Here is a 16,918-nt window from a genome sequence, read left to right on the forward strand (position 1 = left end):
TTCTGGGTGGCACTGAGGGGTGGCACTGATACTGATGGTGGCCTTGCTGGGCATCACTTTTTTATGTTGTGCCCATTTGTGGGCACTGATTGGCATCTATTGCGAATATTTAACATGTGGATGGCCATGGGGTACATACCTGGCCATCCATGTTGCCCCCTTCCCTGGTGGTTTCCCTGGTGATCCAGTGTGGACATCAGCGGAAGGGGGGGGGGGGGCTACGCTGATAAACTCACCCCGCATCACCGATCGCTGTACTGTGCGCCCCCATGGGCGCTCGCCGGCATATTATTCTGCTGGACGTCAATAGACGTCCAGTCAGGATAACAAAACCACTTCCCGGACGTCAATTGTCTATTGACCGGGTGGGAAGTGGTTAAAGAGTTTGTAAACCTTTGTTTAACCACTTACGGACCGGACTGCCTCCTATACATATACGTCAGCAGAATGGCACGGCTGGGCACATATACTTACAGGTACGTCCTGTACATGTACCCAGCCTGGGGTCCCGTGATCGGTCCCCGGAGCTGAAGAATGGGGAGAGCGGTGTGTAAACACGTCTTCCCCATTCTTCACTGTGGTGGCTGAATCTATCGTGTCATCCCTTTTATAGGGAGACACAATCGATGACGTCACTCCTACAGCCACACCCCCCTACAGTTGTAAACACACACTAGGTGAAACATAACTCTTTCAGCGCCCCCTGTGGTTAACTCCCAAACTGCAACTGTCCTTTCTACGGTAAACCATGCATTTTAAATACATTTTTTTGCTATGAAAATGACATGGGTCACAAAAATGTGATAAAAATTGTCCGAAGTGTCCGCCATAATGTCGCAGTCACGAGAAAAATCGCTGATCGCCGCCATTGGTAGTAAAAAAATGTTTTTTTATAAAAACGCAATAAAACGATCCCCTATTTTGTAAACGCTATAAATTTTGCACAAACCAATTGATTTACCAAAAATATGTAGAAGAATACGTATCGGCCTAAACTGAGGAAATAAACCATTTTTTTATATATTTTTGGGGGATATTTATTGTAGCAAAAAATATTGATTTTTTTTTTCAAAATTGTCGCTCTATTTTTGTTTATAGCGCAAAAAATAAAAACCGCAGAGGTGATCAAAGACTACCAAAAGAAAGCTCTATTTGTGGGAAAAAAAGGGACACCAATTTTGTTTGCGAGCCACGTCGCACGACCGCGCAATTGTCAGTTAAAGCGACGCAGTGCCGAATCGCAAAAAGGGGCAAGGTCCTTTTTAGCTGCATTTTGGTCCGGGTCTTAAGTGGTTAAAAAATAAAATAAAATGACAAACATGTCATACTTGCCTCCACTGTGCAGTTTGTTTTGCACAGATTGGCCTCGATCCTCCTCTTATGGGGTCCCCCGGCGGTACTGGTAGCTCCTCCCCGCATCGGGTGTCCACGTTGGAGAAGCGCTCTCCTTGGTGGACACCCATGCAGGCTGTGCTCCCAAGTCCTGCTTTTGTGTGTATTCAACCCCTTTAATTTTTCAAACTTGTGATCACAAGAAACAAGTTCCACCTTTTTCTATCAAGGCAGCCTCTATGAATCTTTTAGTGCCTCTTTGAACTTTTCTGCATCAGGCTACTGTTTTTCCAAGATTTTTTTAAGACTGCTGCCTGATCTTCTGCCCACAGATTCTCCACAGTTCTACCAAGTTTGTTCAGGCCTCATCTAATGCTAGGTTCTGGCGTAAGGCCCCTCAGGCATCTTTGTGTTTGTAGGCAGTCCTCAGCCTTTTGTTTTCTCTCTAGCCTGCTAGAATTCGTTTTCTGCTTTGCCTGCTATTGTTGGACAGCTTTTGGGTCACCCAAAGACTTGACTTCTTGTGTTCTTCCATGAGTGACACAGATAGGATTTTTGTACTCACTATAACATCATTTTCTTGGCACTTGCTATAAAATGATTTCCATGGAAGCCATTGACCGTCCCACCTTTCTGTGTTTGATCATACACTTGTTACTGTTTTGTTGTGAAGATGAGGCATGCTGGTAGTAGAAGTGGTATTGTTGAACTTCTCCAGTGTTTAATCCTCCTGTAGGCAACAGTTTAACCCAAAGGTTTAAGACTTGCTGCGTCTTTCATTGGACTTCAAGAAAGCTCTTTACAGAGTACAACTTTTTTTTAGCTACTTGTTTGGTAAACCTTTGCTATCCTTAAGTATAAATGATCCTTTTGGACCCAAATATAAATATAAGAATGGTTAATATACTAGCAATCTGTTGGTTTTTGGTGTGACCATTTTATCCGAGGTTTTATACTTGGCTGTCCCTGCAACCTGGACATAAAGTGTCATCTGATTTATAATGTGCAGCAGGAACTGTTTTCAACAGTCACTTGTAAAAAATGTTTGCGCAGAGAATCTTTTCAGAGATTTTTTATTTTATTTTCCTCTGTAAATGGCTATATGTATCTAACCAAAATTCTTTTTTGATAGGCAGGTGTGTGAAGTGGTGAAAAAATATGATTCAGTTGAAATTGATGGAAAGGAAGTCTTAGGCTGGTATATATTACTTTCCACAGAAGACCGAGAAATCATCAAAGGTATTTGTTGCCTTGTGTTCCTTTCTTTTTTTCTTTGCAAAGTTACTGTAGTCGAGCATAACTAAAACCAATCTAATTGTCCTTATGTCCTCTTCTATAGAGTACGGGAACTTAAATGGATTTCTTAAGAGTAATCCATCCCTGCTAATTGTAAACAACCGGTTAAAACTAAAAGGTAGGTAGAGAAAGCATTATAGCTGTATTTTATAACCTCAAATTTTGAGAAAAATAAAAACAAAGCTATCCTAATTGTACAGGACAGAGGCCTGCATGTGACTGGACACACTCACAGCTTTGCTGGATACACAGACCCCCATCCCCCCCACTGGGTGTATTCCTATAACTCTACCCCACTCCTTGAGATATCAGTTTGTCTCCCTAGTTTATTTCTTTACTTTACGTTCTTTAATAAACTCTTTATTGTCTTCTAATTCAGCAATAGAGCAGTGCATCCAGATCAGAGCAACTTTGGTAATACCTTGGGAGCTGTATCCAGACCTCACACTGTGGGGATGAACTGTTATGTTGCTTTGGGCATTCGATCCTCCTTGGGCCCTCACCTTAGCCACAGAGCACTATACAGGGTCAGGGGTGCAGTCTATCCTTATAGAGCCCAGATACTGCAGCCTCACTTATTACAAGTCTTCTAAATAGTTTTAGCATAAAACTAATATAAAAAAAAAATTTGAATTTTTGTTTTGGAAATTTACTGTTAAAACATTTGAAACATGGTGTGACACCACACGTTGCACTATCACCTCTTCCCGTAGAGCCCCATATTCATGGTCACATAGAATGGGCAATATACTGTATGATGATTGGATTTACCCTGAAAAGGTTTTCACGCCACTGAGAATCCTTGCCAAACTATTTTTGTGGAGAAAAAAAAGTGTTCTTTTATAAGTGTTCTGTTTCGATAGTAGACCTTTGCCATCTCAGAAACACACATCTTACTCTGCCTATAGAAGATGTTCCTTCATTTAAATTGATTCTGCTGACACAAAATTAGAAACTCTTTAAAGGCTAAGCTTACCTTTTTGCGAATAGCAAATTGCACACTTGAAACTCTGGACTTTTTATCTGCTCCTTGTAAATGGGATAGTGAGGGAATAACACACATCTGGCCATGGAACAGCTGAGCAGCCAATTATCCCATTACTTTTGGTCCTTTAAAAAGTGGAAGGCACATATACAAACTGTTGTAATTCCTACACCGTTCTCCTGATTTGGATGTAAATACCCTCAAATTAAAGCTGAAAGTCTGCAGTTAAAGCACATCCTGTTCCTTTCATTTCAAATCCATTGTGGTGGTGTATAGAGCAGCAAAGATTAGAATTTTGTAGATGTCCCAATATATTTATGGACTTGACTGTAGTAAGAGAACAATTGGCAGACCCTGAGGGGAGATTTCTCTTTGTAAAGGGGACCTTGCTTAATATGGAATGGACACTGGCAAACATATATTCTCCAAATAGGGATCCAGACTTATTTTTACAGAAGGCCTTAAAAAAACTTGAAGTATGAACCTTGCCCTTTTTTTGCGATTCGGCACTGCGTGGCTTTAACTGGCAATTGCGCGGTCGTGCGACATGGCCCCCAAACAAAATTGGCGTCCCCCCCCCCCACAAATAGAGATTACTTTTGGTGGTATTTGATCACCTCTGCGTGCATTTTTGTTTTAAACTTTTTGCTATAATAATTATCCCTCTCCTGGACCGTTTTGGGTGGGCGAGACGTTAAAAGGACTTCTAACTTTCAGGAGAAGTAGATGTGGCCTTCTGTTTCCCCGTGTTTAAGAGGGCAAATTTGAAGTCCCCTGGCTTTTTGTACATTCCCTGGTGGTTACTGCATGTAGTAGTGCCTGTGCGGAATAACTCACTGTATCAGGCATAAAGCCTGAAGTCAATTTCAGTTCCTCCAGGGTGTTGACAACTTCGTCTGTGTTTAATAGCAACCTCGCTAGCGGGGAGCGGAGCCTGGCGAAAAGCAAAGGGGGCATAGTGAGCCCCTACCATGTCTTTTGGTATACATAAAACAACCCATACCTGCGGTGTCCCTCCATTGACTGACAGACAATAAGTAGGCAAAATAATACAACCTAGCTAGGGCCGAAACAACTAATCGATTAATCGACAACTAATCGATTATGAAAATAGTTGTCAACTATTTTTATAATCCATTAATCGGCCAGTTGATTAGTTGGCCTGCATATAGAATGCATTATTTGTTTACATATCAGGAAATACAATGCTGCACACATACAGTTCAGTACACCATCCATACATTGTCACTAAGTGCCTGAGAATTTGTGAAAGTGTGAGGAGCAATGCCTCATGGGACATGTAGTCCTGGGCAGGAAGTGAGTGGTTCTAAAGGCAGAAGTTGTTTTTTTTTTTTTTTACCTTGCTATAGCGGGCGCTCTATACTATACTTTGCAGCTTGCTATTGTGGCACTCTGAAGGCAGGAGGAGCCAGATACATCGGTGAGGGACCCCTAAAGTGGAGGATCCGGGCTGCTCTGTGCAAAACCATTACACAGAGCAGGTAATATGACAAGTTTGTTAAAAAATAAATAAAAATCACTTTAAAGACTCTGTGCAGGGAAGATCAGCATCTGAACCCAGAGAAAGTGGAGGTAATGGAAGGCATTACAATTACTGTAGTTGGTTATTTATATTTACCACTGCGTATATATATTTAAGAATTGCTTTTTTTTTTTTATATTTACATGTATAAATTGTACACCACACTTTAAGATTATCCAATTAGTCGATTAATCGAAACAATAATCGGCCAACTAATCGATTATGAAAATAATCGTTAGTTGCAGCCCTAAACCTAGCAATAATGCACCAGCACCTTGCAAACTCTCAGGTTGAATATGGCCGTGGGAGGCAGTCTTTTACCTTGGAGCAGTATTCTCAGTCAAAAAGGATAGAGGAAATGCCTGCACTCCAGATCCAGAAAAGATCCACAGAAAAATGTTTCCAAACTTTTTGGCTCCTTTAGCAGCCTAAGATATGGGACTCCATATACAGGAGAGCATGAACCTGCAATGGTTGGGCCGACATAGTGGCCTAGTAAGGGCTGATCTAGGTGATCCACGATCCTAAAGGTTTGAGGACAGAAGAAAGAATGGTGTATGGGGGAGGCTGACACCCTTTTAAAGAGTTATAATTGGTCCTGTGGGTTGGTTGGGGTAACCAACCATATGTATGCTGCCATGGAAGGCACCAGGAAAGTCCAATATAGTTAAAGAACATTTGGAGAAACTAAGACACAAGCCTCTTTCATGGATAGGAAAAATAAATGCTGTAAAATGAATATTCTACCAAGGCTGACTTATATTTTCCAAATGATTCCAATAACAGTAAGAAATTAAAATCAATAACATTAAAATATATCTGGGCACATAAAAGGCTCAGGATTGCATAGGCAACATTGACGAAAGCTAAAAGGTCGGGAGGACTAGCAGCCTCAGACTTCGAGAAATATTATCAGGCGATTTGCATTTCTCGGATGTTAGAGTGGATTCATAATAAAGAGGGTGGATTCATAAAAAAGAGGGAAGAACCTGGGCCAATATGGAGATCTCACAAAGTAGGGTAGATCTAGGGAAGATGGTCTGGATACCACTTCAGTACCGAAAATTAGCCAATAGCACAAATCCATTAACTAGAAACACGCACCATTGGGACCATAATTCACCATTATTATCTATATTGGACACAAATTTATTTAATGTCAAGTGTTATAGGTGTCACCGGCGCAAAAAAAAAATTATTTTAAATATATACGTGATCTGCTGCAATACTGTGTAAACCCTCAGTAGAGGGTTAAAGGTGCATATAGGAAAAAATTTTACTGCGCTGATCTAATTATCCAGAAAGTGCAATTTCATAAAGTGCTATTAAGCTGTGAAGTGAATTAGTGCACAAACAACCATAAATAAAGTGCTATATCAAGTACAACAACATAATTGATAGACTCACGTATGTTTATCCATATAGTATATCACGCTATACCAAAAAAATAAAAATAAATTAATAAATAAATGGATGTTATAAAATAACACAATACTAGAAGTGTAAACAGCGGTTAATTGTCAACATAGGACATCAAAGGACAAAGTCAATGCATGTTGTGCTCCTATGATGGAAATATTACCGCTAATCATGCTCTTTATGTGAAATAAATACCGGGAAAAAATATATTACATTTCAAAGTCCCATAAATAGCTAGTAAATGTGCCAACAGCACTTAAGTCCAACAATGGAACAGCAAACAATTTCGCAATTGAACAATGGATTCCAATGAGGTAATGAGGGAGGGGTTCAATGCTGGTAGTGCTTGTTACACAAAGTAAATTAAAGGTGCAGCTGTCTCTTCCATCCGACAAACATGTGCCACCATCACCAACGGCTAAACTGAACACTCACCAGACCCCAGATAGTGATGTCCTATGTTGACAATTAACCGCTGTTTACACTTCTAGTATTGTGTTTATGCACATTTTATGTAGTTTTATAACATCCATTTATTCATTTTTTTTTGGTATAGCGTGATAGATTTACGTATGTTTATCCATATAGTATATCAATTATGTCGTTGTACTTGATATAGCACTTTATGGTTGTTTGTGCACTAATTCACTTCACACCTAATAGCACTTTATGAAATTGCACTTTCTGGATAATTAGATCAGCGCAGTAACATTTTTTCCTATAAACAAATTTCTTTAAGCCAGGGAAAAAGGAACGCATATATTTCACCAGATGGGGAAAAAATAAATACATTTTTTTACAAGATGTAATTAAATGAAATAGGATTTGCACGTATGAGGAAATTGCACAAAAATGGGGAAACATGCCACTAGATAAATGGAGGTACACTCAATTGCAGCATTTTACACAAGCACTGCCACATTAGTTACGGGGAAAAGGACACATGAGGGCAATAGAGAAATGTTTTCACTCCCCCTTAGCTTAAAGCAAAGTATATCTGTCGCACGGTATTTGTGCAGCGGTGTTTTAAACACAACTTTTTGGGCAAAAGACACTTTGATGAGACACTTTCATGAATTAAAAAAAAAACGGTAACGTTGGCCCAATTTTTTTTGTATAATATGAAAGATGATGTTGCGCTGAGTAAATTGATACCAAACATGTCCCGCTTTTATAATTGTACGCACTCGTGGAATGGCGACAAACGTCGGTACCTAAAAGTCTCCATAGGCGACACTTTTTTTTTTTTTTTATTACGGTTACCAGATTAGAGTTAGAGGAGATCGAGGGCTAGAATTATTGCTCGTGCTCTGACGATTGCGACAATACCTCACATGTGTGATTTGAACACTGTTTACATATGGGGGGGGCGCGATTTTCTGTATGCGGTTTCTTTGCTGCGCAAGCTGGCGGGGACAGGCGCGCTTTAAAAAAAAAACATTTTATTTATTTTTATATTAAATTGTGTTTTTTTTTTTTTTTATTTGATCCCCAATCCCTCCTTTTGCAATTCAAAGTATTCAGATCACCGAAAAACGGCGATTCTGAATACTGTATATATATTTTTTTAATCCGGCGCCATTGGCACCCGGGTAAACCGGATGTGAACTTGCTTCCTCATTTACAGTCAGATTGGAACAAAGCCGTTTACGGCTTCTTTCCAGTCTGGCTAGGCGCTGGAAGAGGCGCATCGTGGGACGTGAGGCCCGGTCAGAGCGGCGGAGGCGGCAGGAGGGGGGGTGTCCCCTCCCGCTCCTCTGTGATAACAACTGAGCTACTTTTAGCCATATTGGTTGTTGACACGGGAAAGCAGATCGCCTGCTCTAAACAGTAGCTGTGGGCATCATCCCAGTATAACCCCCGAAACCCGAGGACGCATATCTGCGTACGCTCGGCGGCAAGGGGTTAAAGAAATATAACCAGAACTCCCTCCATACCTGGGGGAATAGGAAGAGGATAGGCCCCCTTACAGACGAGTAACACAGAAGAAAAAATCTGAGAATGGCGTGCTATTCCTCAGAAGACATAAAGACAGTTGAAATGTGCAACAAACTCCTGCCGAGATGGTATGTAACCCCCCCAGAGGGCATATAGGATCGGGGCAAAGGGGCCCTCAACCTGATGAAGGGGAAGTGATGCCCCGGGAACCTTTGCACACCTCTGGTGGGACTGCATAAAGATCCAACACTACTGGCAGCAATCTACCAAATTACAGGAGAACAGATGCAGAAGAACCCCTGGAACTGCCTATATCATGATACAAGGAAAACTGCCTCCCAATATAAGAACACATTGATTCCATTTCTCTTAAATGCGCCCAAAAGCCTGATCCAGAGTCTCTGGAGGTCTCATGAAGTCCCCAGCATGAAGGATTGGGCTGCAAGGGTTAAAATAAGAGTTATAGAATAAACTCTCCATATAGAGGAAGATTCATTGGAGAGATTCCGGAATATATGGGTGAAATGGCAGGAGTTCAGGGAGTCGGGAATCTAGATGATCGGTGGAGGGTTTGGATGAAGGAATAGGATGTGTTTTCTATGGCTATATAATAAAAAGTGAATATTTAAAAAAAATAAATAAAATTAAATTTAGTTCTGGGAGTTTTACAGAATGAGCCTATCCGGCCTATTCCTCTGGGCTTCTTGACAAGAAAACTAGTTTTATTGGTGGCAGTGACATCGGCCAGGAGGGTGTCGGAGTTGGCGACTCTCTGTCCTGTAAAGAACCTTATTTGATCTTGCACCAGGATTGGGCAGTTTTGCGGCCACAACCAGAATGTTTACCCAAGGTAGTGTCTATTTTCACCTAAATGTTTCAACTCGCTATAATGCAGAATCAGTGGGAGCCCTGAGTGTGTCGCTTGCCATGTCACCTGCCTTCAAATTGTCACTTGCCACGTCTCTGCCATAAGTTGCGGATTATTACTTGCCTGCCACCAGATGCAGATTATCACTTGCCACGTCACTTGTCACACATTGCTGATTGTCCCTTGCCACGTCACCTGCCCCACGTTGCCTATTGTTACTTGGCACACATTGTGCATTGTCACTTGCCACATCACCTGCCACAAGTTGTGGATTTTCACTTGCCACGTCACCTGCCACCAGATGCAGATTGTGACTTGCCACACGTTGCTTATTGTCACTTGCCACGTCACCTGTCACACGTTGGTGGTTGTCACTTGCCACAAGTTGCTGAGTGGCTTCATGTATGAAAGCAAACAATAGGCAATTAACCATAGATAATGTAAGAAGGTTACCTGTCATCTTAAATGCCAACGCCTTAATCTTGTGCCTGAGTGGATTAATTTTACTGCAGGACCAAAATGTGTGTATAAAGTTACCAAGAAGGGGGCAACCTCCAAACAATTCAGAGAGACTGTGGGGGTAAATAACATGAAGTGTGGTAGGAGTTGGGTACCATCTGGTAAATACTTTAGGGATTTGGTACATTTACAAAGTTTATTGATCGAGATATCGTCCCGCCGTGCTCGCGTGCAGAAGTGAACGCATAAGTGAGTAGCGCTTGCATATGAAAACCGTGTTCAAACCACACGTGAGGTATCGCTGCGATCGGTAGAGCGAGAGCAATAATTCTAGCCCTAGACCTTCTCTGTATCTAAAAACATGCAACCTGTAGAAATTTTTCTTTTTTATACGTCGCCTATGGAATTTTTTAAGGGTAAAAGCTTGTCGCCGTTCCACAAGCGGGTGCAATTTTGAAGTGTGACAATTGTGCTAACTTTACTGTTGTCATATTTTTTATTTAACCACTTGACCACTGGGCACGTAAACCCCCTTAATAACCAGACCAATTTTCAGCTTTCGGTGCTCTCACAATTTGAATGACAATTACTCAGTCAAACAACACTGTACCCAAATTAAATTTTCGTCCTTTTTTTCACACAAATAGAGCTTTCTTTTGGTGGTATTTAATCACCGTTGGGTTTTTTATTTTTTGCGCTATAAGAGAAAAAAGACTGAAAATTCTGTAAAAAATAATAATTTTTCTTTGTTTCTGTTATAAAATTTGGCAAATTTAGTATTTTTTCTTCATTCTTTTGCTTAAATGTGAAAGATGAAGTTACGCCGAGTAAATAGATACCCAACATGTCACCCTTCAAAATTGCACACGCTTGTGGAATGGCGCCAAACTTTGCTACTTAAAAATCCCCATAGACGACGTTGCAGGGTATTGTAGAGTATTGTGGGGTATTGTAGAGTATTGTGGGGTATTGTAGAGTATTGTGGGGTATTGTAGAGTATTGTGGGGTATTGTGGAGTATTGTGGGGTATTGTAGAGTATTGTGGGGGCATAATTGCAGAGTGTGGGGGCATAATTGCAGAGTGTGGGGGCATAATTGCAGAGTGTTGATTTTATTGCAGAGTATTGCACAGGGAGGGATGGCTGGATCTGTGACTGCATGTGTCACAGATCCAGCCCGCAGCAGCTGCTGCTGCATGCGCTTTCTCCCCTCTCCTCTCTCACACTGTACCGTTCGGTACAGAGAGGAGAGGGAGGAACCGGCGTCATCACATGACGCCGGTTTCTTTACTAGTGATCGCTCCGTCATTGGACGGAGCGATCACGTGGTAAATCGCCGCTATCAGCGGCGATTTACCGTGATCCGTGATCAGCCGGGTCCGGAGGACCCGACGGTCACGGAGACTCCCGTGTGCGCGCCCCACAGGGCGCGCGGGAGCGCGATTCTGGGAGGACGTACATTGACGCCCTCCCAGAGTTAAGCAACCGCCTTGTAGACGTATTTCGTCTATAGGGCGGTTGCTAACTGGTTAAACAAAGTGTATTTTTTCCAAAAAAAAGTGCGCTTGTAAGACCGCTGCACAAATGCGGTGTGAAATTCACCGCCATTTTATTCTCTAGGGTGTTTGGGAAAAAAATGTATAATGTTTGGGGGTTCTACGTAATTTTCTAGCAACATTTTTTTTTTAAACAACAAATCTCAGAAAAAGGCTTGGTTCCTAAGTGGTTTAAATGCAGGAGCATTGGTCACATTCTCTCCTCCTTCCTCCCCTCTCACCCTTTGATAAAAAGTCTAATGCAAAGGCATATACAAAATATAATAAAAAGGCATTCTGTTATTGAGCAGGGGGTGATCTGGTTGTTCATAAGCCCTTCAGCTCTACTTGTCCAATTACAGAGTGCCTTGTATTCTGCGAATAAAAAAAACCAAGGCATTTCATCAATTGATGAAGGGGAGGAAGAGGGAGAAGAGGTAACGGCTACTCCTGCAGTGTACCAGTCAGCAAGTCACTGCAGCAGAGAATAGTATATCAATAATGATAGTAAATGTGTCATAAAGATAACAAAGATTGCTAGCATTTTCAGCAACACTCTCTGGATTATAGTGCGTGCAATTTTAAGTATGCTGGGCCAAGTAAAAAGCATATTTTTTCCTGCAGTTTGGCTTTAAACTAAACAGATTCAGTTAAAATTTTATTGGCTTGCATACTACATTTTTTATTTGTTCAGGGTTCTTAAATACAGTTGCTTATTGGACAGCACAGTGGCAACGTGGTTGGCATTTTTTCCCTATCAGCACTAGGGTCATTGGTTTGAATCTCAACCATGTCACTATCTGCACAGATTTCGTGTTCTCCCTTTGCCTGTGTGGGTTTCCTACAAGTACGCTGGTTTCTTCAGAGTACTTCAGTTTCCTTCCACTCTCCAAAGATATGCTGGTAGGTTAGTTGTCTCCTTTCTAAATTGGTCTAGTATGTGTATTTTGAATATGAGTTGGGGACTCGGATTGTAAGCTCCTTGAGGGCAGGGACCGATGTAAATGTACAATATATATGTAAAGTGCTGCATAAATTGGTGCTATATAAATACCTGTAGTAATAAGAATAATTAAACGGTTTTTAAATTATGTTCTCTTAAAACAGGTGAGCCTGATTTAACTCAGTTTGCCAGGTCTGGTGAAGACAGTTGCTGTTCCCTAGAGGACAATCCAATAAACACAGATCATAAATACAACGCGGATTACTCTGAGGTTGGCAATTCCATCATGGATCACTCAGAAAGCACAGACTACACCGTGGTGTGCTCTGAAGAGATGTATACCCATGAAGCTACAAATACACACTCTAGAGAGCTTGTGCGGGAAGTGGTTAATTGCAAGGAAAATGTTTGGTTTGATCAACCCAGTTTCAAACTGCAGGAAGCAAGTAGTGAAATTTCCAAGTATAAATATACAGCATGTGCTTCCATGGTTTTAGAGCACAAGGCCGTGCCCAATGGACCTGAATTTCCTAAAGAAAAAATGCGCGAGAATGATTCTTCATCTACTAATCTTGGCACAGGAAATTATAGTGACAATGAGACTGTAAACCTCTCACATGTTGAGCCACATTGCAGTTCAGCAAAACCAATCGATGGTTCCAATCAAGTTACCTTTGCAGATCATTTTTCAAGTAGTTATGTACAACCTGACAAAATATCCCACAAATGGGAGAAAACCATTACTGAAACATGGAACTTTTCTGATCACACTGAGTTTACAAAGGAAGGCATTGTTTCTGGAAGTAAGAGGTGTTCAGACTTTCAAGATCCTAGTCAAGCACTGCTGGAGAAAGAGGGCCAAAACGTTTGTCAGCAGCAGGAACCCTTACTGGACAAATCTGAAAAACTCCTAGATCAAGAATGTTCAGCTAGTGATATATGTGATGAAACATTCTTGTCTATTAAAAGTGGCAGCTACAGTAGATCTAGTTCACCCTTTTCGATTGATTACCATAGTGATACCGAATCTTATCTTTTTGAAGAAGCTCTTGAAGATCTTTCCAGCAATTACTTGTGCAACCAAAAAAATGATTTTTCTGTTGCATCTCCAGATGTGCAGTCCAGCAGTTTGCCAAGAGCAGTGAGTGTTGACATGAATAACCGTCCTGAGATGACAGCCAAGCAGCACAGAAATGTGTCCTGTAACACCGATTTTTCCTGGCTAATCAATTGTCACAGTGATAAAGCAACTCAGACCAAAGGAACAGATTGTCGGGAAATGGATGTAAATACAGATATAACTTTTCCTGGAATTTTTGCTCAGGTAAATTTAAGATTATTTGATAATGAAAGGGAATGACTTGGCGAAACAGAAGATGATCTGTTCTATATTGCCATTTTTATTCTAAATTGTGAGAAGACAGTATAGGCAACAGGCATTTAACCACTTAAGGACACGTACATATACGTCATCACTTTAAAAATTAATATCTCTAACGGCAGCAGCTGTTGCCATAACCGAGATATTTATCTTTAACGTGGCCAGTCCTGTAAACGATAACTGTGGTCTCCACGACGGATTCGCCGTGAGATCACCATTATCGGCGGCGGGAGGGGGGCCCCCCGGAGGTGATCGGGTCCTTTAACGCTGCTTGGCTGGGATACGAGTGAGGGCATAGGGCATAGCAGTGCGGAAGCGACGTCAAAACGTCACTTCCACCCATGCTCCTTAAATGCACATTTCTCTTATCGTCCATGGACGGACACAGCTCCTTAAATCTTGACAAGTGGGTTATGTTCCCTGTTTACAGGAGAGGACTAGGCAGAAACATGTTAAATAGTTAAATACATGTTACATTAGCAGAAGTTGAACAGCCCCGCCCAGGGGGCGGTCCCTCCAGACATAACCCACCTCACTGCAGCTTGCAGCCTCAGTTTCGTTCTGCCTAGCAAGGAGAAGGACGTATGGCTCCCTTTGGGCCCAGCGCCCTGAGGGGAAATTTTCTTGAAGAATCTTCTTTCAACTGTCAGCTGAGAGACAGGCTGGATAATATAGATCCTTGTAGTCTACTCAGCCCGACCAGCAAGCGTGGGCACACCTTTGCAAAGAGGCTTGGTCTGCCACGCCATACCCCATGACTCATGGGGGGATCGGTGAGCTTTGCTCCGAGGTCCACATATGACTGGGCTGTGGTGTTGTCTCACTCACAGTGGACCGGGCCGACAGCTACCTCCATTTCGGTTGTAGTTCTGTCAGGAATGTGTCAGCGAGTCCTCGCTTGGACGGGTAAGTACAGTCCCTCCTGCTTCGGTGGGTTGGTACGGCTGGGCATTACTGGGGTTCGGGGGTCCCTTCTCCTCCCTTCCCTGCTCCTTTCCCTTGCTGCATTGCTAACATTGCCGCTGCCAGGGGGAGGGGGCCTTCCTGAGGGGACGGTTATCTGACCTGTTTTTTTCTTTTTTGTATTGGGCTTTCCTGTGAGGGATTTTTCAATGTTAAAAAGCCCTGTGATGAGCACAGATGTTTGATTATACTTCAGCAGACGCTGACTAGTGACACCTGTAACGGTTTTGCTTTTTATGCTGTATCTGTGTCTTATCCTTTGAACAGGAAAAGCCTCCTAGGGCTTTTTTATTTAACACAGGTCCCTGCAGATTCTTTTCCTCTCACAGGCAGCGCTGGGCAGTCTCCTCCTGAGGGAGTCCCCTGGTTACCCCTGGTCAGCGCAGCAAGTGGCTGAGAGGCCCTGAATAGGGCTCTAGGAGCTTTTGTCTATGTGTAATGGACAGGTGTGCATATTATAATACACACTGTAAATATTGGAGTCAGTATCTGGGTCCTTCCCCACATGCTGGTGGTGGCAGCAGGTGTTAGCACCTGGGTTTCCCACAGAGTTTTTGTTAGTCCTGGACACATTTGTGCCAGGGTGGGGGTGGACAGCGGGCGGGCAGTAAAAGAGTGCCCCCTTCCCTCGTTATCCCCTGCGGAATGCTCTGTTATGAAGCCATGGACCAGGTACCTAGTTAAAGAAAAAAAAGCAGAATAAGGCATTTATGGGTGCGCTTTTTACTGCTGCAAGGGAGCTGGGTTTCCGCCGAGGGCTCGGTCTTTTTTGGATCAAACAAATCAGACCGCTGTGTAGGTTTTTTCCCTTCTGTGCCCTTTGATAATTTCTGAGATGCGGAATGAGAAAAGCCGCTGAAGGCTTTTGTAGTCCTTCACCGCCGGGCGGGAACCCCCGCTTATATGGATCTGACGGATAGAAGATCCGAAGTACTGACCCGTTCCATGTTTACCATGCTGGGGTCTGGCTTGCGGCCTATTGTGGCCACTACACTGGGGTCTCAGTCGGCGCTGGCGCCATTTTTTGGGAGGTTTTTCAATTACATTGAAAACTCCCATTGGCGCCCTTTTTGTCGTAGCCGCGCAATGGTGCAGCTTACATTGTGCCGGCCATTTTCCTGTGGCCGCATTCTGAGCGCTCATCTTGGAGTAGTCCTGATCCCTAGTGCTGTATACAACTCAGAGTGAGCATTTTGCACCAGACAGTGGAGGAGCACCGGCTCTCTCCTGAGGTTATTAGGCTAGCGGACCAGCTGGTCCAGTGCCTCATATAGGTCTGTGATGCTTCATTGAATGCTGCGCCCTTGTTATCTAGGGCTTCTGTTTCAGAATGGTTTTATGCACATGGTGGTGTAGTGCTTAACTCCATATCTTGGCAGCAAGAGAGTCTTTGGTTCGAATCCGGACACTGACGCCAATCTGCCTGGAGCTTGCATTGTCTCTCCCTGTGTCTGCATGGGTTTCCTCCGGGTACTCCGGTTTCCTCCAAAGGCATGTGTGCATACACCTACATAATATACATACACACTATGTGTGTATTATTTAGGGACAACCCTCCCAGGCCGTTAAAGGCCCAGCTGGGGGACTAATCGGTCCCTGGGTGCGTAAGCCGATCACGCCGGCACCCAAATCCTGCCAATGTATGTAGCCTTCCCTCCCTCTCCTTAGGTGGGAGGGGCGGCTTGCAGGTTCACAATTCGGTGAAACCTCCCTGCTCTCCGACCAGTGGGTCTGCGAGGTGGTCTCTTCGGAGTACTAGATAGGGTTTCCTCCTATCCACAGAACAAAGTTCTTTCCTCATGTATTCCTCTCCCGGCCCGTCGGTCTGCCTTGGGCAGTGTGGGATTTGCTAAGCTGCGGGGTAATTTTACCTTTCCTGCAGGACGAGAGTTTTGGGGTTTTCTATGGGCCTCAGGCCCTAAATACCTTTGAACGTCGGGTAGTTCCGCATGGAATCAATTTGTTCGGTGGTAGCTGCGCTCCATCCGGGGGATGTCCTGACGTCCTCGGACATCAGGGACGCATACATGCATGTCCCGTTTTGCGCATTTCAGTTTTTTTTTCTGTGCTTTGTGATGAGAGAGGGTCTCTGTCAGCCTGTGGCCCTCCCTTTTGATCTGGCGTCAGCACCATGGGTTTTCAGCTAGGAGCTCGCACTTATCCTAACTTTGTTGGGACAGCGAGGCTTTTTCCTCATTGGCTACTTGGATGACTTTCTTCTGAGAGCAGCTTCTGTCTCCGACCTAGTGGATGGGTT

At 43.1% G+C, this 16,918-nt stretch overlaps 1 protein-coding gene across 4 annotated transcripts in view; it reads left to right on the forward strand.

The window, feature by feature from the left end:
- Window positions 1-16,918, forward strand: part of RBM44 (RNA binding motif protein 44) — a 350,280-nt gene that overhangs the window by 75,161 nt on the left and 258,201 nt on the right. For all 4 annotated transcript variants that reach the window (XM_040357500.1, XM_040357497.1, XM_040357498.1 and 1 more), the window contains exons 4-6: window positions 2,465-2,571; window positions 2,672-2,746; window positions 12,482-13,641. In XM_040357500.1, coding sequence (XP_040213434.1) covers window positions 2,465-2,571; window positions 2,672-2,746; window positions 12,482-13,641 — 1,342 coding nt within the window. The remainder of the gene's footprint in view (window positions 1-2,464; window positions 2,572-2,671; window positions 2,747-12,481; window positions 13,642-16,918) is intronic.

This window comes from Rana temporaria, chromosome 6 (genome assembly GCF_905171775.1).
Source record: "Rana temporaria chromosome 6, aRanTem1.1, whole genome shotgun sequence".
NCBI classification, from domain to species: Eukaryota; Metazoa; Chordata; class Amphibia; order Anura; family Ranidae; genus Rana; species Rana temporaria.